This window comes from Heterocephalus glaber, unplaced genomic scaffold (genome assembly GCF_053883595.1).
Source record: "Heterocephalus glaber isolate CG9 unplaced genomic scaffold, H.glaber_assembly_v1.0 deba00001066, whole genome shotgun sequence".
In the NCBI taxonomy this organism is placed as follows: Eukaryota; Metazoa; Chordata; class Mammalia; order Rodentia; family Bathyergidae; genus Heterocephalus; species Heterocephalus glaber.
Window position 1 is genome coordinate 914,452 of NW_028258186.1, and position 24,325 is coordinate 938,776.

The 24,325-nt window shown below is 50.9% G+C and overlaps 1 protein-coding gene across 10 annotated transcripts in view; it reads right to left on the reverse strand.

Annotated features, from left to right (window-relative positions):
* The window catches only part of Cd99l2 (CD99 molecule like 2), a 75,942-nt gene extending 52,999 nt beyond the window's left edge, over positions 1 to 22,943 (reverse strand). For 6 of the 10 annotated variants that reach the window (XM_087209780.1, XM_087209777.1, XM_013069030.3 and 3 more), the window contains exon 1: positions 22,774 to 22,931. In XM_087209780.1, the coding sequence (XP_087065906.1) occupies positions 22,774 to 22,840 (67 nt within the window). In that variant the 5' untranslated portion in view covers positions 22,841 to 22,931. Of the gene's footprint in view, positions 1 to 22,773 lie in introns of all 10 variants that reach the window. The other 4 variants (XM_021251653.2, XM_004874126.4, XM_004874125.4 and 1 more) reach the window with 2 other exon arrangements.
* Positions 22,944 to 24,325: the final 1,382 nt, after the last annotated feature.

Sequence of the window (24,325 nt, forward strand, 5' to 3'; positions counted from 1 at the left end):
GGTCAACAGTGAGACCAGGAACCAACAAAAGGAACCAAAATCACACCTAACGGACCAAAGAGAGCCTGGAAGATACAGCATGTTGTGAGCTTCCTGACTGCCCAGGTTCAAGGGTAAGACTAATATCAGCCCCAGGGGGGGGAGCCTTGACGGTGGGGGGGGGCAGCTTGACAGAACCGGAAATGAACCATGGAGTAAGGGTGGCCACCAGAGTAAGACCAAGATCCCATCTGCCGCAGCTGCTGAGAAAGCCTGCCCCCTCACCCCTCTGCCAAGGGGATCCTGAGCTACAGATTTGTTTTATGTTTCTTTGTTTGTTTGGGTTTGGGGTTTGGGGTTTTTTTTTGTTTTGTTCTGGTTTTGGTTTTTTGAAACAGTCTCGCTATGCAGTTCAGGCTGGCCTTGAACTCCTGGTGATTCTCCTGCCTCAGCCTTCCAAGTACTAGGATGACTGGCGTGTGCCACCACAGCCAACAACTACAATTCATAGAAGGCTGTAGGTAGGAAAACAAAGTTCACACCTCACTGCCTACCATGGAATCAGCCCTAAAAATGACTGTGGCAAACTGACTGGCAGGTATGTTCCGTATTCCAGTGTCTCCTCTCACACCTCGAGCACTGCAAAGGTGGAGACGAACCCCGAATGCTAGATCCATGAGTTCTCAACTTCCCTCAAGTTTTGGACCATTTGAACTCTTGGTGCCTCTATCCAGACTCAGCCATGTTTGCCATGATAAATTTAAGCCTTCACCCCAAAGCCTGCAGAGTGATTAATGTCCTCCGGTTCGGCTGGACCCTGCGACACTGCAAGCGAATGAGGAAATGGCTCACCTCTTTCTCTGATTGCTAAATGGCTCCAGCGAGCTGCAGGAATAAATTGAAAGCACTCCCAGAGAAGAAAATAATGACAGGAAGGCAGGAATCAGCATTTTGGGCCACATGCCCACTGCACTTGGCCTGTGTGGCTGCTGCTGAAAGTGTCACCTTGTTGATCTTGCCATGCATACATGCAGCATCTACCATGGAGGCTCACGGAGGGAACTGTGAATGTCCTGGAAGGACAACCTTTTCTGCAGAAGTCAGCTGTGTGCCAGGGGCCTCTCCACCAAAAGAAAGCTGCAGCGGGTGCGAGAGGAGTGGAGACAGTAAACCCCTGTAGGGCTTCTTTTGCGGATGTCGGTGTCTAGAGTTAGACACCAGTGATGGTTGCACAACATAGCGAGTCCATTAAAACACTCTGGGAGGCTGATGCAGGAGGGTTCCAAGTTTGAGCCCAGCCTGGGCAACTTAGCAACTTCTCTGAAACAAGCTACCCAACGCTTTGCCCAAGGCAACACTGGTCCAAGGCAGTTCCAGGACAATACATGAGGATGTCAAGACTGGTGACTGGCTCTGCAGCCAGACAGCCTGGCCTCATTTCACACACAAGGAAACTGAGGCTTGGACCTGCCAAGTCCCTGGCCCAGGGTGTCCTGCTGGTGGTAAAAGCAGGAAGCATGACAGAGCCCACTGTTGGGATTGATATGAGAACCAAGCGGTCACTCTATGTTAGCTGTTCAGCACCGTCTCACATGTGGCAGGAAGCGGGATCTATTACTAGATGGGCTACTAAGTACAGTCGAAGGCCCCCAATTATGTGGAAAGTAAAGAGCTTCAAAGGTGTGGGAGGGACCCAAAAGGAATTGGGATGTGGGACACACATGCTCCGGCTCCCCACAATGAATGCAATCACTATGTACTGCAAACACAGACTCACAGAAACTACAGAAACAGCTGGGCATGATGGCGCATGGCTGTCATCTCAGTATGTGGGAGGCTGAGGCAGGAGGATCACTGTGAGTTCAAGGCCACCCTGGACTACACAGCCAGACCCTACTTCAAAACATACACACAACAAACAAACAAACAAAAAAACAGATAAATACAAAAAGAGGGTCCTAGTAAAATGTTCAAAAGCATAACAAGAGCAGAGAGAACAGAGCCACACTCTGGTCTAACCTCACCCAGCCACGCTCTCAAAGAGAAAGCAGCCATTGCCCTTGGCACAAGCACACAACTGAGGACTGCCAAGGTCAGAAGGTCAGACAGCTCAAGGACTGCTGCTTGCAGCTGTCCACATCCTAGCCCCGTAACCTACCTTCCAGTTTGGAAGTTTTCCCTTTTTTTCTTCTCCTCCCCTCTTTTTAGAGTTTTCTGTTCCCTTTTAAACTGTCAGCATTAGCTTTACCTCATTTCCAACACTGGAAGGACAAACTGCAGACTTTTCCAGACTGTTAGTTTGCTTTATGCGCTTTTCACAAGTGGGCCTCTGCAAAAGTGCACTATCACGAATGTCTGCAGTGAGCACTGCGCGTATATAAAAAGCAGAGGAAAGACGTTTATGGATACAAGCAACACACGGCCACTCTGGAAATCTTAGAAACTGAGGCAAGGATATGAGCTAAGTACCAGCAGACGAGCTGGGAGCGGTGCTCAACAAGGAAGCGCAGTACCCACTGAGCATGTGCAGGGTCTGGCCCCATTCCACAGACAAAAACCTACAGCGAGTGATTACCACTTGAATGAAGCTTGGGGAAATAAACCAAGCATGAAGAGGACAGCTGCTGCAGATGGCACTTCTGTGAGATCAGGTTCACATAGCCTGAAGGCAGAACAGGGTTACCAGGGCCTGGCAGCAGGAGCCTGGGAGGCTGTGGCTTAATGGAGACAGAATTTCAGTTCTGCCAGATGAGAGCAGTGTGGACATACTAAACACAGACCATACACTCACAAATGATTAAATAGGGCATGTTTCATGTGCTCCTTATTGAAATTTTTAGATTTTGAAGAACAATTGGTTCTTGCATTGCTGGAATCCAAGCCAGGTCCCTAGGCCCCACCCCCAGCCACCACAGCCCTCCACAGAGCAGAGCAAGGTGTCTGCGATGCACAGTGCAGAGGTTCTCACAGAGGGCCAGGGGCCCAAGCTTAGCATTCTCTTATCTCCCACACCTGCCTCAGGGCAGCGTGGAGGCGTGCATCTGTCTTCCCAGTGCTCGGGAGGCTGAGCCAGGACGATTCCTGCAAGTCTCAGGCCAGCCTGGGCTACAGAGTGAGACTCTGTCTCAAAAATGAAAAAAGGAACTCAGTAGGTTTTAGTATGTTTGCAGTGGTCTGTAGCCATCACAGAGATCACTTTCTAAAACATGTCCATCACCCCAGAAGGGAACCCTGTACCCATGAAGCATTATCCTCGGGCCCTGGCAACCACTCACCTACTTTCTGTCTCTATCTGTAGCGCAGCTTGTACCCCAAGTGCACCTAGCACTGGCCTCGAACTCACAACCCTCCTGCCTTGGCCTTCCCCGAAGCTGGGGTCCTGGCACCCAGCCGAAGGTGTTTTCAACTATCCCAGGGCTATCTATCCCTAGTAGGCTGCTCTCAACAGTGAAATGAGCAATCAGCAGGCCACTATGGGAAATCTCTCTCTTGGGTGCCACCGTCCTTCTGCTCACGGTCACGGGGGGCCATGCCACTCCCTCACCACCTCAGGAAGAATGGAAGGAACGCGTACAGGGGAGGGTGAGGAACGGAAAAGGTCTTTTCCAAGATAGTCTATCATTTCTTTCCCTTCTTTTTTAACGAGCGTACATTAGTGACACAGAGTGCTGGGTGCCAGTGTGACATCTTCATAGTCTCTGCTGTGCCATGGCTCTTGGGAGCCAGCTGATGGGCTGTTTGACGGATCGGATGATGTGATCATTCTGCCCTTGCTCTCTGCTTCCTGGCTCCCCTCTGCTCACCCGCCCCTCTGCCCCCACACCCCCAGGAGCAATCCAGCCAAGTGAGCCCGGGCGACCACCTCAGAAACCACGAGCATCTTTCCTCCCACAAGGGTGTTCTCACTGCTCAGCAGCTGCTTCCTGCCACACAGGGCTCACGTGAGGGTGCAGGAGAGAATGAGGAGGAGAACACCACTCAGCAAGCATGCTGTCTGAGTTGCTTTCCTGCCGCACCCACACCTTAGAGGACAAGAGGTTTATATTGACTTGGTCCAGGGTCAGCTGGCTCCAAGGCAGGAAGGGCACGGTAGAAGGGTCTGGTGGAGGACAGCCGCTGTCCTGGTGCCCAGGAAGCAGAGACAGAGGGGGACCCGGGGTGGAGACACACCCTTCCATGTCATGCTCACACCACAGCTTAGCCTTGCTCATGCCTTCAGTCCACAGCCGGTTGCTCCAAGGCAGGAAAGGGCCTGGCGGAGGACAGCTGCTCACACCATGGGGGCTGGGAAGCAGAGGAGGGAGCAGCCAACCCACAGGAAAGGCAGTGACCCTTATAGCTTCATTATGGGCTTGACTGCGCGCCTCCCCCTGCTCCTGCTCAATTCCGGTCCCTGGGGATGTGACTGTGCTTGGTAAATGAGGCTGCAGTAAGAGAAGACAAATGCACAGCGAGAAGGCTGTGCAAGAAGGAAGTGCCCCACAGTGACACAGCTGCAGGCCAAAGAATGCCAGCATTTCCAGAGCCCCATGCAGCAAGGAAGGGCCCCGCAGGCTCTGGAAAGTATGTGCCCCCCACACCTGGTCTCAGACTCCAGCTCCAAATGGAGAAGGATCCGTTCCCATAGCTTCCTTATCCCCAGGCTGCCCCAGGACATGCCAGCCGACATCATCAAGCTCAGAACCGAGCCTAGATCCTGCCCCCGCTCTGCACACCCACCAGGGCAGCTCCCTGAAGGACAGACTCACAAACAGGCCACTTTAAACCTATATACACTTCCATAAAGCAGATAAAGCCAGCAATGCAATGCATACCTGTTGGGGAGAGCACTGAGAGGCCTGACCTTACAATGCTCTCTTCACTTCTCATTTCCATAAAGTACAGAGTCACACATATCAAACTGTCAATCAAGCCAGGTGTGGTGTGCATGCCTACAATGACTGTGCCCTGAGAGGCTGAGGCAGGAGGACTCCAAGTTCAAGCCCAGCCTGAACAACTTAGCAAGACCCATACTCAAAATTTTTTAAATGGGCTGGGGATATAGCTCAGTGCAAAGACTCTGGGCTCAATCTCTAGTACAAAAGAATAAACAGAAGTCAATAGTAGTTGTCCAGAGAACATGTCTATTTTCTTTATTTTCTAGGAATCTGCTGCATTTACATGTAAAAGTAAAGCTACTTTTCAAAAGCAAGGTAACACACACTATAAAGGTAACATAACACCTGGTACTCCTATGATAGATGGACAATTTCCAACTCCCAGGACCTGTGAAATTCTCATCTTATGTGGCAAAAGTGGCCATAAAATGTGATTAAGATAAAGGCCTTCAGGGCCGGGGATTTAGCTCAGTGGTTTCACCGCCTGTGGCGCAAGTGCAAGGACCTGAGCTTGATCCCCGGTACCAAAAAAATAAAAATAAAAATAAAAAGATAAAGGCCTTCAGCAGACGTGGTATATACTCCTATAATCCTAGCACCTGTGAGGTTGAGGCAGGAGGATCCCAACCTGGGATCCTATCTCAAGAAAACCAACCCAACCAAACCAAAGCCAAGGGCCTTGAGATGGAGCAATGATCTTGGGTGATCTGGACAGGCTTGGGGTAACCCCAAGGGTCCCAATAAGGCAGGGGGGATGAGGGGGCAGAGTCACGTGGCTAGGGAAGGTGCCACAAGACCAGGACTGCTGGCAGTCTCCAGAGACTGAGAACTGCAAGGAGACGCTGGCCCCTGGCCCCTGGGCACCTGCCATAGTAACACAACCCTGCCATCACCGAGACTCCATCCCAGCCTGCAGAACCCGAAGGAACACATCTGTGTCTCTGTAAGCCTCCATGTTCATGGCGGCAGTGGGAGCCCGCCAGCCCCTTTCCCTTGCCTACGGTCCACCCGGCCACCATCACAGGCCCGGGGACAGCAAGAGGGTGCTGCCACCTTTGTTTTGAACAGGCTCACTGTCTCCATCTGGAAATCTCACAGGCCCTACTCTGTTCTCTTTAATGTTGTGCTTTCAATAAGCAATTATTGCACAAAAAGAGGCAGGGTGTTCTAATTGGGTGATGTGACTGACAGCCCTTAATTACGGTCCGTCACTCCCGGCACGACATGAGCACCATGGTCCTGTCACTTGCACCTCGGCCTCCAATTACTGCCCTTGCAGGCCATTTGTGCAAGTTGAGGGGACAAATGATGGCAATCTGGCTGCCAGAGGGGGGCTTCTGGGAGGAGCCAGCTCCGCCCACAGAAATGACTGAGAGCTGAGCACAGGAATGTGTGTTCAGGGGAGAAGACCAGAGCACAGAGCAGGAATTAAGTGGAGACCTGCCTCCCGTTTCCATGGGGATCCGTCAGTGCTGGCTCACCACCAGGTCAGCAACATTCTTGTTTTGTTTTGGTTTGGTTTTTGTTTTTTACTTTTTGAGACTGGGTCTCACTATGTGGTTCAGCCTGGCCTGGAACTCACAGAGATAGATCCTCCTGCTTCAGCTTCCAGAGTGCCGGGATGACAAGGGTGTGCTACCATGCCTGGCAAGACAGAAACATTCTTTTGGGAGTTTTTTGGTATGCTTCTATTTGCTGAAGTGAACTCTGCCTGTATCCTTGGACTGTCTCCCCACCACCACCGAATCCACATCCAACCAGAGCCTGCAGCGTGACCTTATTTGGGAAAAGGTCTCTGCAGATGCAGTTAAGACGCAGTCCATACCACATTAAAAGGGGCCCTAATCCAATGCGCAGTGTCCTCACCAGAGAAGTCTGAACGCAGTATCGAGGCAGGGTCCAGCACAGTGACACAACGGCAGGCCCTGGGGTCCAAGCACTGCCGGCCACTCCCGGAGCCAGGAAGAGGCAGGAGGATCCTGCCTACGCATCTGAGGGAGCACAAGGGAACATGCCTCTCCTCCGTGCCTCAATGCTGGACACACCCAGCCTCCAGAATTGTGAAAAAATACATTTCCATCATTTTATGTCACCCAAATTATGGTACAACCAAGTGCTGAGTAACAACAGGGAATGGTCTTGAGAAATGTGTCACCAGGTGATTGGGTCACTGTGTGTCACAGAGCATACTTCTGCAAGCCCAGATAGGACATCCTACCCCATACCTAGGCCGTGTGGCCTCAACCACATACCAATAGCCCATCAACAGACGTGACCTATTGCTAACGCTGTGCACTTCATGAAGCAGGCTTTGTGATGGTGCCCTATGAATGCGACCCAAGCATGCGCTACCTGAGGAAGAACGAAGTAACAGGAAGCAGGAAAGGGACCTAGAGACAGAGGGAAGGAAGAGGCTGAAGGGGAAGAGTTGAAAGAAGAAAAGGAATGAAGGCAAGAGTGGGCAGGCTAGCCCACCTCGGTTTCCCTCCACTGCTGGCAGGGGCACAGAAGTGCTGGGAAGTACTTGGATGGACTCAGCGGTGGGCCGCCGTGACCAGAAATGGCCAAGAAGGATGCCCACGGGTACCCACAAACAAGTGTTCCTACTGGAGGGCAGCTGCAGGCAACGAAGCAGATGTGGCAACATGGAGAGACAGAAGGCAGAAAACATGGTCCCAAATCCAGCAGTGGGAACAGCTCGATGCCTTCGACAAAAATCATGTTTCGTGTTACATAGGTCAAAGGCGCATGTGGACAAGTACCTCACAGCACTAGGAATATACACTTAAAATGGGAAAGATAGTAAGTTTTATGCCACGTGTGCTTTATCATAGGGAAAAACTGAAAAATAATGACAGGTACTTAATGGGGAGAGGGAAGTCCCATTTGACCCCGCTATTCCACTGCTGGGGATCTTCCCCAAAGAATTAAAAGAATACCACAGTGATATATGTGCACCCACGTTCATAGCAGCACTGTTTGTAGTAGCTAAAATTTGGAAGCAGCCCAAATGTCCATCAACTGGAGACTGGGTACAGAAAATGTGGGTTTTTTAAAATAAAATGGAGTACTACTCAGCCATAAAACATGAGAAATTAGAGACATTTATAGCTAAATGGATGCACATTGAGGCGATACTCTTAAGTGAAATAAATAGGACACACATGTGTAAATACTGAATAGTTTCTCTGGTGTGAGAAACTGAAAGTGTAAATAAGGATTAAAATGCATAACAGGTAATGTGAAATAGGAAGAAAAGGGGCAAAGGGGAAGGAAGTGGGAGGGCTAGGGGAAAGGATAGAAGGGAATGGGATTAATATGAGAAAATGGAAAAATAGGAACAAAATCTTTGTAAATAGGGAGGAATGGAGGGGTTGAAGGGAGGGCTGGGCAAGGGTGAAAAATAAGAACCAAGAGAGACTATGGAAAGGTGCAAATTTCCAATGATGAATGTCATTATATTGTATCCCTAAAATATACCAATGATTAGAATGAATAATCGATAATGTAAAATAGGGAGAAAAGGTCCAAAGGGGTAGGGGTAGTGGGAGGGGCAGGGGAGGAAAGAAGGGAAAGGAAACATGATGAGAAATGGGAAAAATAGAAATGAAGTCTTTGGAAATAGGGAAGGGTTAAGGGGGTGAAGGGAGGGCTAGGAATGGGGAAAAAATAAGAACCAAGATGCATCATGTAAAGGTACAAGTTCCCAATGAGAAATGTAAATGTGTTGTATACCTACAATGTACCAATAAAAGAAGAAAAAAAAAAAAGGCAAATGACAGAACCCTTGCCCTCTCTGTGGTGACGGCAGGCCAGGACCTAAGAGTGACACCTGGCAGGCCACAGCTAAGGCAGCAGACAAGCCTTCAAGAGGTGGTGACTCTCCCTGTCCCCGGCCTCCCTGGAATAGCATCCATGCCTTACCTTGGACCCAGCAGATGGGCCAGCAATAGCAGATGACACTTGCATCCGGCTCTGGAAGCCTCCTTTCGAAGGCCGAGAATGGCGGGTGCCTGTAGCCCCAGGTACTCCAGGGCTGAGTTCAAGGCCAGCCTGGGCAACGCAGTGAGACTCTGCCTCTAAACAAACATAATCAGGAAGGCCTTTAACTCCTGACGCTACAGAGCACCAAAGGCATGAGGACCTCTGCTGCTGGAATTCCTAACTGTTCAGCGAAGGAAGGCTTCAAAGCAAAGTTCCTAGATAGGGGATGGGACCCTGGAACCGAGCAGGAACTCAGAGAAAAGCTAAGGAAACCTAAGGAAAGTGGAGGCTTTAATCACTAACAATGCAGAAGTGCACCAACTCCCCACGATGAATGTAATCATCATGTACTACAAACATGTACTGATACAAAGAAATTTTTAAATCAGATGCACGGGTTGACACATCTGTCATCCCAGCACTCAGGATGCTGAGGGAGGAGGACTGCAGTAAGTTCTCAAGGCCAGCCTGAACACAGCAAGGCCTTGTCCCCCCCAAAACCCAAAAAACTAGATATCAATAGTGGATTACTGATTGGGACATATACACTATACTAATGCAAGATGCCAAGAATGGGGAAAGTGAAGGGGAACAGGAACTCTGTGCTATTTTTACAATTTTTCTGTAAATTTAAAATGTTCTAAAATTATTTTTTAACAAAGGCCAAGGCTGGAGATATAGAGGATGTTGCTCGCAGTGCAGGAGGCTCTCCCTTGCTTGTGGAAGGGAGCAGGACTCCAGGTCGGTCCATAGCGCCTCTCGGAGGAGCTGTCCCGAAGCCTCCTGAACATGCCACCCTGCTGGCACCTTCTCAGCACCCGCCTGCCACGCGAGCACACATCCATCTGCACAAACCATGACACAGCCAGTCACTGCTGTTACACCTCCACTGGCCTCGCCACCCACATCCGGGCCACCAGAGAGGTGATGGACGCAGGCTCGGCCCTCCGCAGCTTCCGCCCCACTCTCATCTGGGGCTAATGTTCTTCTCGTGCGCATCACTGTCCCCTCCAGCAGGGTCCTCCTGGACCTGCCAACCAGCTCTGCTGATCCCAGAAAAGAGGGCCTGCAGGCGATGGCATGTGGCAGCCTGTCACTGTGCCAGCCGGGGCCTCTGGGCTCGGCCATAGCCCTTGACAAAGAGCCCTTCCCTAACCTTCACACCACAGAGAGAGGAAGCCACCTGCCTCCCCCTTTGATGCGTTTTCTTTAAGAATGATGAGCCCTGCCAGGGATTTAGCTCAGTGGTTTCGCTGCCTGCTACGCAAGCGCAAGGACCCGAGTTCGATCCCCGGTACCAAAAAAAAAAAAAAAAAAAAAGAATGGTGAGCCACACGAGCAAATAGATCCCTTCAAACCCTTTCAAATCCGTTTGCCTCTCTGGGCTTTGACAAGAAGGGGAGGGGAGAAAAGGAAGGACAGCTCACTGCGAAGGTTGTTCTCATTCCCTCCGCTTGTGAGGCGTTTGATTTCCTAAGTATTAATCAAAATCACTCTTGATTATAGCAAAAACAACCTCTGCTATAATTTTAATGCAATTAACGAGAATATATGGTAATTCTGAGCAATCTTACTCTTGAGATTAAAGAACAGCCTGCCAGGAAACATGCGAATAAAGCTTTAAGATCAAAATTTGCATAATTAAGTTTCCTGCTCCCCTGCCCACCCCCACCCCAGCTCCTCCGCTGCAGAAGCAGCTCAGCAGCCCAGGCCCGAGTAGAGAGGCCCCTCATGGCAGCATGGCAGCACCCCTGCTGGATGGATGGCCGGGCAGGGCAGGGGGACAGTGACAGAGCGCGCGGGCTCTGAGGCACACCTGCAGGAGTGGCCTTCTGGCTTCTGACACTGCTTCCCAGAAGCCCGGGGCCGGGGTACCGTTGTGGTCCCTCTGTGGAGAAGCTCCCAATGACAGGCTTTGTTTAGGAAGCGTGTTCTGGTGGCCCCTTAGGACAGACATGCGCTTTACTTATCGCCCCTTCTGCAGGCACTACTGCCACCGGAAACGCTCCACCCCTACACCCCTACTTCACCAGGGGCTGGGACACTGCACCTCCATCTTACTAGCCTGAGAACCCCCAGTCCCCTGAGAGGGCTGCATTGCTCCTGGACAGAAAAGGAAGTGGCACAGTCAACCCACATCAGCTGGAGAAATGAGGAACAGGGCCAGTGCTCCTATGAGGAGGCTGAGGCAGGAGGATATATAGGAGGATATATAGCACACACAGCCTAGAACTCACAGTGATATATGTGCACCCACGTGTGTGTTCCTCCTGAAGTTGTAGCAAGCAGGGCTGTGCACATGCACTCCAGGGAGAGAGTGAAGAGCAAAGGCCCACTGGCTGGGCTGAGCACCAGGAGGACCCAGCATAACAGCTCCCACTCACCTCCCACACACATGCTTTCATTCAGTCCCTCACAGACAGAATCCTGTGAAGGCAATCGTCCCGTTTCCTCTTTGGTAAGTTGTTCTCAGACATGCAGTACACTTAGACTAGAGGGCTAAAGACTTCTGTCCTGGTTTCCACCGGGCACTTGTCTACAGGCCTTGCCTCTTTTTTTTTTTTTTTTTTTTTTTTTGGATACCGGGGATCAAACTCAGGACCTTGTGCTTTCGAGGCAGGTGCACACCACTGAGCTAAATCCCCGGCCCAAGGCCTTGCCTCTTGAACCCCTAGAAAGCGTCAGGGAAGGAGCACACGAGTGGGCATGTTCATAAAAATACTGGATGTGCCAGGTGTAGTGGTGCACGCCTGTCATCCCAGCACTCTGGAGGCTGAGGCAGGAGGATCTCTATGAGTTCAAGGCCAGCCTGGGCTACATAGCAAGTTCAAGGCCAGCCTACATTACAAAGTGAGACCCTGTCTCAAAAAATCAAAAAACACTGGACACAGGAGGCAGAGGTACAGCATGGGCACCGCTTAAGATGAGCTTCCAGAGGATAAAGGTAGAGGGGATCAGGACGGAAAGAGCAAATGAGCAGATGCAGAGAATGGGAATGTCCTAGTCTGCTGCTGCAAGTACAAAGTGAGGCAGCCACAGAAACCTCATGCACCAATGTCCACAGCTGCCCTAAACTGAGAGGTCCCAAATGTCCACACAGGAGGCAGGGACACAGTGGGAGCCACCCACGGGAAGAGGAGGGCCAGTCACTTCGCCCATCCACATGGCAGAGCTGAGCTGGGGGAGGGGGATCTGGGATGAGAAAGTGTTTATCAGAGCTAATTCAGCCTAGTGATCTTATTAATCTCTTAGCATTTTACTGTAGGCAAACTATACTTCCACCCAAGAATATTTTAAAACTATACTAGAAGCCAGATTTGGTGGTGCACACCTGTGATCCCAGCACTCTGGAAGGCTGAGGCAGGAGGATCACAAGTTGCAGCCCAGCCTGGGCAACTTAGCAATTTAGAGAGACCCTGTCTTAAATAAAATATTTAAAAAGGGCTGGGAATGTCATCTAGTATGAAGGCCCTAGGTTCAAGCCCCAGCACTGCAAATCGATCAGTCAATCAATACACACACACTGGAACTGGGTGAACAAGAACTTTAACACACTACATTATTGAAGACTCTAACATCTGAGCATTTTCCTGTGTAAACCAGACTTTAGGGAAAAAAACTTAATTTTGCATTTTTGTATCTTAACAAAGGTTTCCTTCTTTGAGGAATTAAAAAAAATACTTAAGCTGGGAGCGTGTGGTGCTGCACACCTGTCATCCCAGCACTGGAGAGGCTGAGGCAGGAGAACCACAAGTTGTAGGCCAGCCTGGGCAACTTGGCAACTTAGTGGGACCCTGTCTCAATCAATTAATCAGTCGATAGATATAGCTGGGGTTCCATCCCCAGTATTACAAAAAGAGAAAGAAACAGCCTGAGTGCCCGGGTATGCGTGGGCTGCTGCGCTCTTCCTCCTTTCTGCAAGCCTGAGCCCGTTTTCAGGGGCCCAGGGAGCTTCCCTCAAAGACGATCCTGCGGTGAATGTGCTTCATGGGGTTCTACACCCGGAAAGCCAGCATGGGACAACTTAGTCACCAAGCACAGGGTACCAGGAGTGACACAAGGATGAGAAAAACAGCTTTTTGTTTTTTCAATTTTTTTATTTTTTTAGAGACAGGGTCTCCCTATGTAGTTCAGGCTGGCCCTGAACTCACAGGGATCCTCCTGCCTCAGGCTTCCAAGTGCTAGGATGACTGACAGGTGTGCGTCCCTGGACCTGCCTCACAGTAGCCTTCTTGATTTCAGGGCCAGGGAGACTGGCTCCCTCACAGAGGGAGTGACTACAGGAGAAGCTGATGAGAGGTGGGAGAGCTGAGAGGACCTCGCGCAGGGGTGAGCGGGTGTCCCCTGGCACTGTCCACCTGTAGGGGGCGTAGAGGAGGGATGCCTGCAGGAGACATGCAAACTGCCCTCTGGCCCCTGGCCCGATCCTACGTTGCCAAGCAAGACGCCCAGAGTACTTGGTCCCACAGTTCCGGGCAGTCCCTCCTCTAGCTTACGTCCTGTCTCCCTTCATCGATCTGTCCTTATCGCCTCCACCTGGGTGTCCCCAAAAAGTGATCTTTCACATCCATCCCATTCTCCCGGAGTGACCCTACTTGTTCTGTGATTTCAGCTCTTACGGCTCCCCCCAAGTCCTGTATGTCCACCCTCTGCTGTGGCCGACCAGAGCTCCCGAGCAGTGTCCAAGCCGACACCCCCTCCCCCCGATTCTATCACCAAAAAAACAAACAAACAAAAATCATTGCTTTACGGAGCTTGTATTCATCTGGACATTATTCTAGAAATATGTAAATTTTCAAAGCTTAGTCAAGAAGAAAAAGAAAGCCTAAACAGAACAAACACCACGTCATGCGGAAAAACTAGACATGTAAGCACTATGCCTCTAAACAAATCACCCAGGCTCAATTCAAGGGAGAATGACTGCAGTGTCAGAGACAGCAGAGAAACAAGAAAACCTGCCACTTAGCGACATCTGGAAGCCTGGCACAGAAATGTCTAGTCTAGTCTAATCCCACCCGATTCCTGATAGAAAATAGTGCAAGATGTAAAAAGCAACACGTGACCCACGGGGCCTGCTCAGGATGATGGAGGCGCTCAACTGCTCAAACTACCAAGCAGCAGCAGTTTAAAGGGGAGCAGCAGGTGTCCAGAGACGCCCGACCCCACCTGATAAGATTCGGGGTGCAACCTGGACTCTGCAACAAGCCAAGTCCTTAGTGAAAGGGCAGTGGAGAGTTAGCCTTAGCCAGATCTGTACATCAAAGCCGAGGGGAGAACGAAGAAGGAGTCCTTGTTCAAATTGGACATTAAACATGGTAACCAAAGGGATGTAAATGAAAGCGTAATCATATAAAACTATAATGCATCAAAGATCTAAATGTTAAACAGAAACTCTTAATCAGCTAGAAGATGAAACAGGCACAACTCTTGACACAAATGTAGGCCAGGACTTTCTGAACAGACCCCAGTGGCACCAGATATAGGACCAAAAATCAACAAATGGGATCAAATCAAATTACAAAGCTTCTGCACTGTGAAGGAAACAACAGAGTGAGCAAACAACCGACAGACTCCTCAGACAAAGGGCTAATGCCCAGAATATACAAAGAACTCAAAACAATTAGACCCCCAAAATAAAAGACCCAGTCCAAAAATGGGCAAGGGATGTGCACATTTCTCAGCTGAAGTGCAAAGGGCCGATAAAAGTATGAAAAAAATGTTCAACATTTTTTGCTGGCCATCAAGAAATCCAAATTAAAACAACATTGAGGTTCCATCTCACCCCAGAAAGAATGGCCATCATCAAGGACTCAAATAACAAATGCTGGTGAGAGTGTAAGGTAAAAGGAACCTTTCTCCATTGTTGGTGGGAGTGCAGACTGGTGTAACCCCTATGGAAATCAGCATGGAGATTCCTCAAACAGCTAAAACTAGAAATCCCATTTGACCCAGCTATTCCCCTTCTACATATCTTCCAAAAGAGTTAAAGACATCATATTACAGTGACGCATGCACACCCATATTTATAGCAGCACAAATCATAATAGCTAAATCTTGGAAGTGGCCTACATTTCCATCAACAAATGAACAAATGAAGAAAATGTATTCACACACAATGGAGTACTACTCTGCCATAAAGAAGGATGCCCTTGAGTCATATGTAGGAAAATGAGTGGACATTGAGATCACAATGTTAAGTGAAATAAATCACACAAAAACTTCAATTATCACAGGGTTTTGCTCATGAGAAACCCAAATACAAATAAAAAGCAAAATCAAAGATAGATAATAGGAAAAGTTTCCAGAGTTCTTCGTTTATCAATCAAAGCACTGTGGCTTTATTTCTGCATTTTGCGATGTTTGTGGTATTTGACAACTTGTTCAAGGTGTAATAAGCTTTAAACCTCACTAACCGGGGTTCTCTGCATTCATGAAAATATATTTTGCATTTTTGTCAAGTAAAGAAACCTACAGATTTGAAAAAATACACTAATACAAAACTAAAACTCCATACAGATTCCCTAGAACAGAAATTTTCAAACTTTTTGGCCTTAGGAGTCTTTACTTATACAAAAATTATTGAGGGCTGCAAAGAGCTTTTGTTATGTAGGTTATATCTACTACTATTTGTCATATTAGAAATTAAAGCTGGGTACGGTAGTGTACACCTGTCATCCCAGAACTCAGGAGGCTGAGGCAGGAGGATCGCTGTGAGTTCAAGGCCAGCATGGGCTACATAGTGAGACTCTGTCTTAAAAAAACAAAAACAAAACAAAACAGAACACCAAAGAGGGGGGAGGCAAAACTACATTATCTAGGGCTGCATACAAATCTTCTGTATTTGAGTAAAGCAAAGAAATGACTACACAGAAACCAGGATAGTGGTTACTTCCGGGGGAGGGTGGGACACAGGTCACCCCGATGTTCTCGACATTCACTGCACTGAGGGACCTTGAATATTACTCTGCATCTGTATTTGGCAATAAGGGAGGAACGCTGTATATACAGTTGATATCAGTAATGTGAGAGATATTTCTGCATAGAAAAAATTACTGGAATGTTGTATTCCAACATGGTAGCAGGGTTATCCCGAGATTATGAGCTTTGTGCTTTCTCTACAGTTTCCTACATTTTCCCAGTTTACTACTGTTGTGGCTCTGTCTAGATGTCCCCAAAGCCTCATGCGATCATAGGTGGGGCTTTTCAGAGGTGGCTGGTGCTGGAGTGTGTGATGCTGGGATGAAGGATATGACGCTGGGATTGATTCCTGGTGGATTCCTAGGATTAAGGGTGCTCTACCTTGGGTGTGAGTGCTACCTGCCCTAAGGGTAGGGAGCCTGGATAGAATATAAGGGACACAAAGAGGGCTGCTGTTATCACTTGTCACTTGCTGCTTCCTTCCCCACTACTTCACTGCTTTGCTGCCTTCTGCCTGCCACGCCATGGACTGTTTCTCCTCTGTGTTGCCCCTCTGCCCTGCTGCCCTGCCTTGGAGCCAGCCGACGAAGGACTGAAACCTCTACAAACTGTGAGCTACAATAAATCTTCCCTCCTTTAACTTTGGGTGCCAGGTATTTTATCTCAGCAATGAGAAAAATAACTAAGACAACTACCGAGAACACACATTACTCTTGTAAGCATGTAAATATTTGGACTGTCAGATTTAATTAGGATTCCTAGCCTACTAGAGGGTGTGTGATTTGCATGTCCCCAATCACTAATGAGGCTGTTCATCTCTTCGTATGTTTATTGTCCAATTTGATTTCTTCTTTTATGAACTTCCTGGGCAAGCCTTTGGCTCATTTTGCTGTTTATTGTTTTTCACTGCTTCTCATAAAAAATCAAATGTATTAAAACTGACAAAGTGGCTGCCTAAAATGGAAACTAGTAAGGCTCAGCACGAAAGGGACAGAGGACCATGCGTGGGATCTGTATAGCGAGCGACTCACCAGGGCCAGTGCAGAGCCCACACAGGAGCCCAGGCCAGAGTTCCGGACTCCAAGCCTCGCCTCAGGTCTCCCTGTCTCAAGCGCGTCTACCCCAGGCAAGGTGACAGCGACAGAAGACTTGAGTGACTCACCAGAGACCTTGATGTTTGCTGACACCTAAATGCCATGCCGCATGGGCTCTCTTATCCGAGACACCCACAGTATAAATAAATTACAGTGAGACATAAGAGAGCTCACAGGGCAGGGAGACAGACCCTTTGCAGGGGAAAGGGACCGAGAGATGGAGGAAAGGGGAGAGAAGGCGACTGACTCCTCTCGAAGAACAACGGAATCATTACGCCCTGTAAACACAAATAAAAACAAAACTTGGAAAAAATCTAAAACAAAAGCACACAGCTGTCCCCAGCTGGGGTGTGGCGGAGTGAAAGAGCACCTGAGGCCTGAGGCCTCCCCAGCACTGTGACAGGGGACACAGGCAGGTGAGACTGGGAGGGGCTGCTACCAGGATCCAGATGAGCAGAAGCCAGGACACTGTCAATATCCCAGGGCCCAGGAGAGCCCCCTTTCATCCCTTGCCCACAAACTATTATTTTTTCTTGTTTTGGAGACAGCATCTCACTGTGTAGCCTAGGGTGGCCTTGGACTCATGGCAATCTGCCTGCCTCAGCCTCCTGAATACTGGGATGACAGGCACGTGCCACCATGCCTGGCTTTGTCCATAAATTATCCAGTGTAATTTTCTTCCCTTTGGGGCTGGGGTTCTGTCTTTTTTGCTTCCATTCGAGAGACCGCACCCAGGGCGTTACACATGCTAGGCAGGCACTGTACCACTGAGCAGCACCCAGTGCAGGGAGTGGGGGGCTCCTCCACCTCCCCTCCCTCTGCTGGGTGACTGGCCAGTCAGGACCCGGATGTCAGGGCACTGATGGAGTACAGCCACGGCGTCCTCTGCACCTCCATCTGGATCACCTGCTTATAGGAAAGTGTCTATTCGGGGCCTGGTGACCCACGCCCGTCATCCCAGCACTCTGGGAGGCTGAGGCAGGAAGATGGCAAGTTTGAGCCCAACCCGGGCATCTTAGTGACTTAGTGAGACTCTGTTTTAAAATTTTTTTAAAGTTTAAAAAGGTAGGGGTATGGGCCGGGGATTTAGCTCAGTGGTTTTGCTGCCTGCTGCGCAAGCACAAGGACCCGAGTTCGATCCCCGGTACCAAAAGAGAAAGGCGGGGGCTGTAGCTCAATGTGAAGGACCTGGGTTCAATCCCCAGTACTGCAAAAAAGACAAGAAATGAAAATTAAAGGCAATGTCCCCAGACCCTGTGCCGTTGGATAACAGGTACACACAACAGTGACCCCAGAGCCACCTAGCAAAGGGGACTTCACATGCCCACAGAGCCAGCATCCCATGGGCCACTCCAGAAACTTGCAGGTAGGGTTAAGCAGCTCAGTGCCACCCTGCAGCTGCCAGACCTGACACCTAAGTCACTGCACCTGGGGCCCTGAAGACCACAACCCCACCCAGGGTCGCATGCTGCCGCTTCTCAGACTTCCGTGGCTCACACTACATTGTCAACTGTTTTAAATGGAGACAGCGGGGCCTGGCGGCACTCACCCGTCATCCCAGTACTTGGGAGGCTTAAGGCAGGAGGAGGATCTCTGCCAATTTAAGGTCAGCATGGGCTAAGAGTGAGCTCAAGACCAGCGTGAACTACGTCGTGAGACCCTGTTTCAAAAAAACAGTAAACAAATAAATAGATGGACAGAGCTGTAAGTCATGTTCCATAAGCTTATCCTTTTCACGAGGCTGTACGCAGCGCTCTACCCAGTTCCAGAGCACTCCCATTCCCTGAAGAGTCCCGGCCCACACAGCCTTCCCGGACCCCGCTTTCTCTCTCCATGCTGTAGTGTTACAAACTGCAGGCATCTTGTGTAAACAATGCTTTCACAGTTTCCCATGTGCATCTGAAGATGCGGCTCAGCAGGGACGGCTCAGGGAATATGAGGAAAGGTTGCTCACGAGGGACGCCCTTGGAGCCAGGTGCTGTGCTGCGTGCTTAGGGCTTCCTACTCAGCTAACGCTAGCGGCAGCCCCATGAGGTGTCACGCTGTCCACAACCCCATGATGCACAAGAGGAAGCCAAAGCCAAGGCACCCAGCAGGCAAGGGGACTGGCCAGCCAAGGCATAGTGGGTGGCCCCATGCTGTTGGCCAGCAGCCTCATGACATGGATCTGCAGCCATCTGTCACCTTTCTTTGACCTGCCTACGCCCTAAAGAGGCCTGCATTCACCAGCCTTGCTTTGGCCATTCAGACAAACCCAGTTCCAACCAGTTCTTCTACAGAGTAAGAGGCTCTTGTGTTAGGTTACGCAGCCTCTGGCCCCCACGTTTTTACTTTTTTGGTTTATCCGCAACAGGATCCCACTATGTAGTTCAGGGTGGCCTTGAACTTGTGTAGATCCTCCTGCCTCAGCCTCCCCAATGCTGGGATGACAGGTGTTGCGCCACCACACCCGGATAAGTGTCCATTATTCTTCAACACTGCACAAAAAGGGTCACTAGGGACATTAGGAGGAACTGAGGGTCATGGTGCCAGCCTTTCCAGTTGGCATGAAGGGGAATCACTTTGGAGGTACTGGGGACCTGGCGGGTAGGAGGCACTCAAGAAACTGACTCCTTGTTGGTGAATAACATCCACCTGCACCCCTGAGATTCCATCCCTCCTGCTCAAAGAAGAGCTCAGATGTGTTCTCTGTGTTCCACTTCCTCGTGAGGAATGGGATCATTATGTCCTGCAAATATGTACTCATAAAATAAAATTAAAAAGAAAAAGAACACAGCTGGGCATGGTAGTGCATGCCTGTCATCCCACCATTTGGGAGGTGGAGGCAGGAGGATTGCCATGTATTCAAGGCCAGTCTGGGTTACATCGCAAGACTCTGTCTCAAAAAAATAAAGGAAAATAAAGAGAGGACAGTTTCCCATTCATGTAGGCACGTACAGGTGACACACCTGGCCTCAGATACTTCAGAACCAGTGAAGGAAGGTGACCTCCTCAGAGCCCACGGTGGTCTCACCTTACCACTCTTCTGCGAGACCTGAGCCCTGCTGTGCAGGACCCAGACCGCGGGCAGACTGGTGATGCAAAAACCTCATTTGCCATTGTACTGTGGACAAAAGATCCAGAGGTCTGGGTTCCTACCTTGAAACCAAAGCTGTAACTGGTTCAGTGCTTTTGGTTTTGCTTTGATTTTGTGTTTTTGAGGCTTTAGGCCAAAGAATTTGCTATGGAGCCCAGGCTGGTCTTAAACTCACAGCAATCCCCCTGCTTCAGGCTCCTGAGTGCTGAAATTACAGGGATGTGCCACCACACCAGTTTGTTATTGTTGCTCTTTGATTCTGGTGTTTGGTTTTATGAGACAGAGTCTTGCTACACAGTTTCCGCTGACCTTGAACTCGTGCGCTCCTGCTCAACTTCCTGAGTGCTGGGATTACAAGTGTGTGCTACCTTGTCAGTCCAGTTCAGGGCTCTTACTTTAAACAAAGAGCATCACTGGGCTGAATCCCGGCTCTGTTTATTCTACCTGTGGAAGGAATGTCACATGTCACTTTGTACCTAGAAAGCTGCGGAGGTGATTACACTCGGGGGTGGCAGCTGGTAAACAGGCTTTGGACAAAGAGGGACGCATCCCGGGTCCCTGGAGACAGCTGTGAGCTGCTAGGCACTCCAGGGACAGACACACAGGTGGAGAGAGCTCATCTGCCGGAAGCCGCGCGTGCAGGCACTGTGGACTCAGACAGACCTGGCGCAGAATGGTCACCATGCCCATCAATCTCTGAGTGATACGAGGCCCTTAGTTCACTCTTGTGCCTGTTTCCTCATCTGTAAAACAGTGGCATTGTGGCTCAGTCTCCCCAAAAATCTCCTAACTGAAACCTGAAAGTTCCTCAGGCATGATGGAACACACCTGAAACCCCAGAACTCTGGGAAGCTGAGGCAGGAAAACTGCAAGTTTGAGCCCAGCCTGGGTGACTTAGCAAGACAGTATCTTAAAAAAAAAAATGCAAAGGGATTGGGATGTAGCTCAATGTGAAGGCCCTTGGTTCAATGCCCAGTACAGTTAGCAAAGAAGCAGAAAGAAAGAAGGAAAGAAAGAAAGAAAGAAAGAAAGAAAGAAAGAAAGAGCGACCCTGAGACTTGATTATATATATTCCACTTTAAAAATTCCCGTATCCTTAGATGCAATTCAATGGAATGTTCACAACAGTTGCTCACCTCTGCCTGTGGTTTTGCTTTCTGGTGATTTTGGTTTGGGTTTGGTTTGGTTTGGTTTGGTTTGGTTTTTTTGAGACAGGGTCTCACTATGTGGTTCAGGCTGGCCTTCAATTCAGTCACATACTGTCCTCAAGGATGGCCTCGAACTCCTGGCAATCCTCCTGCCTCAGCCTCCCTAACACCAGAATGACAGGCATGCACCACCATGCCTTACTCTTTCTGAAGTTTTGTTCTCTACAGTTCCAGATAGTCACGCTCAGAAAGAACTCACATTTTAAACTGTGCACCATTTTGAATAGCATAAAACCCCCATACCATCCTGCCCTGTGCCACCCCAAATGTTAATATCCTTTTTTGCCCAGTGTATTTGTACTGTATACACTACCCTCCTGTTAGGCATTTGGTAAGGACAGGAAAGAGGCAGCAGAGCACAGAACACACACGGACAGATGAACTCAGGCACTACAAGGCAAGGCTACAATGTGTAGAGTAAACAATATGGCAGAACTATAGCCTGATACCCCTTGTACTTTCTGGTGGGGGTTCAGCTCAGCTGGCAGGTGCAAGGCCCTGGGTTCCAGACTCAGCACTCAAAACACAAGTGCCATGGTTTCAGGCATCCCCAAGAGATCTTGGATGAGGGGGTGAACTATTTTATGCTTTGCCCTGCAAATGCACATTATTTAACAGAAGGCAAATTTTATCCCCAGTGGAAAAACTGAAAGAAAATTTAACAACTCTTTGTGGCAATAACTTGCTTTATTTTTCTTCACAGTGCTGATAATGTATTCCATAGATGGCACGTTTGTGCTTGCTTCCTCCATCCACCAGAAGGTCAGCCCCACCAAGACAGTCTTAGTTTGGGTCCCTTGTGTGTCACAGTCCTGTCACAGGGCCTGGCTTCTCTGAACAATGTCGACTGGGATGTGGGAATGGGATATAAATAAATGTAAGAAGATTCTGCTGCTACATGTTTAAGACCCTATTTTTAACTATGGACTTCATTTATTCTAAGAAGATGCTTCTCCCATTGAACGCGCCCGATTTCCGACGTCGCCAAATAAGATAGTGACTCAGTGGGGCGGGGCGGGGCCTGAGATGCCGCATTTGACGGGCGCCCAGGTAGAGCCAATGCGGCTGGGTCCTGGACCACCCTTGCGGTTGCTCGGGGTCTACCCAACCTGCTCCCTCGAGTCTTCAGCGGTCGCTGTCCGTTTCCTTGGTAAAATAGGAGCCAAGGCCTGAAGCGTGGAGGAGACCCCAGACCACCCAGGAGGCCCCTGAGGCCTCCATGTCGCCCGCCAGCTCCACCGCACCCCGCACCCGCCGCGATCCCACGTCGGAGTGTGCGAATCCACCCAGGAAGCTCCCGGCTGCTTCTGCCACCGGTGGCCTCACAGGCGATATCACAAAGCCCTTCCCGAGGTTTGCCCCAAGGTAGAGGCCCGGGACAGCTGTGGTCACCGGTGGTGACACCTGCTCGGTCGGGATTTGGACGCCGGCCCTCCTGCCGTTTCCAGCGCCGCGCCCGGGGCGGCCCCCTTGCTCGGTCCACACCGCGCCGCGGGCTCGTGGTTCGGGGTTCGGGGGAGCGACCCGGGACCCCCGCCCCTCCCCCTCCGCCGCAGGCCGCGAGGCGGAGCCGGGCCGCTCATGCGCAGAGACCCCGGTCCACAGGCGGGGTCCCCACGAGCCCCCCACCCGCTTACCTCTGTGCACCACGGTGGCCAAGGAGAACGCGACGCAGACGACGAGCGCCTGGCGCCAGGCCACCATGGCTGCGAGCTCCAAAGGCGCGACGGGCCCGAGGGGAGGCGGCGGCGGCGGTGGCGGCGGCAGCGGGGCGCGCGGGGGAGGAGCCCGGTAGCCCCGCCCTGGCCGAGTGGGCGGAGGAAGGGCCCGCGCCGGCGCCGGCGGCGGGGGCGGGGCGGAGCGGGGTGGGGCCGCAGTCTCGGGGCGGGGGGCCGGGTGAGAGGCGGGGCCGGGTGAGGGGCGGGGCTCGCTGGTTCCAGGCCGCTGGGGCGGCTTGGCTCTCAACGGGCGCGGGTTCGCGGCCCGAGGCCCCGTTCCCGCCCACCGGGTCTGAACACCCGAGTCCTCCCGGCCCAGAGTGGGCCCCGTGTCCCTCTGGCCAGCGACCTTGGCCACGGCTGTCGTGCCTCTCGGGCCCGGCGTCCCCAGCCGGAGGCTGCCCCTAGGCCCTTCCAGCCCCCGATGGCAGCCCCGGCTCGCGCACTGGCGCAGCTCCCGGGAAGCTGTCGTGGAACCGTTTGGAACACTCGCGGTGGGGACGCTCCCGAGGCTCTGACTAGTGCGTGGAGTGCAGATTGACATCTGCAAATCGTGTCCAGGACCAGCAGGGCACTGCAGTCCCTTCCCGTGATCCTCCGCATCCTTGGTTCCCTCCCTACCCACAGCAGCCGAGGGAACAGAGAGTGGCCCGGGACCCTGCCATCACGCAGCACCAGCTGTTGGGGGTCACATCCCTTCTTAAGGTGCTTGTTCTTAGACAGCTGCACTATGATCACGAACAAGGCGCTGGCAGTCACTGTACACTCAGTATGCGCCTGGCAATTCTAGGCATCTTACCTCTAGCTTTTATTCCTTACAACTACAGCAAGCATCAGCTCAAATTTTCCTGTTTGGTTTTTTGAGACAGGGTCTCCCTGTGTAGTCCAGGCTGGCTTTGAACTCACTGTGTAGCCCAGCCTGGCCTCGAACTCATAGCGATCCTCCTGCCTCAGCCTCCCGAGGGCTGGGATGACAGGGGTGCGCCACTACGCCCAGTGTCCACTCAATAGTTAAGGGGAAGACATGAGTACAGTGGAGGTTGCTTGGGGTTGAGGAGGAGCTAGGTCCAGCGTCACCACATCAAAGGGGTCGGAGGACTCCCAGCCCAACCTGGGAGTGTGTGCAGGGGTCGCTGAGCCGGCGGGAGGGCACAGCCTGACAGTTTGGTCCTGTTAAGGAGCTAAAGAAGCCCTGGCCCGGCTTCCACTCCTGCCCTAACCCCAGGCCCAGCTGAGGAAGAGCCAGGGCGGTGGTGGTGGCGGTGGCGGCGGCGACGGCGGCGGCGGCCAGTATGCCCGGATGAAGCCAGAGCACTGACCTTTATTGTGCAAGCGCCGACTCTGGACTCTGTGGTATACAAAGGTCCTCTGTTCCGAGTGAAGATGGTACTGTTTTGTGTATTTCGCTGGCCTTGCAAAGTAAAAAGTTGCCATCCCTAGCGGTCGGTCCTAAAATGTAAAAAACTAAGTA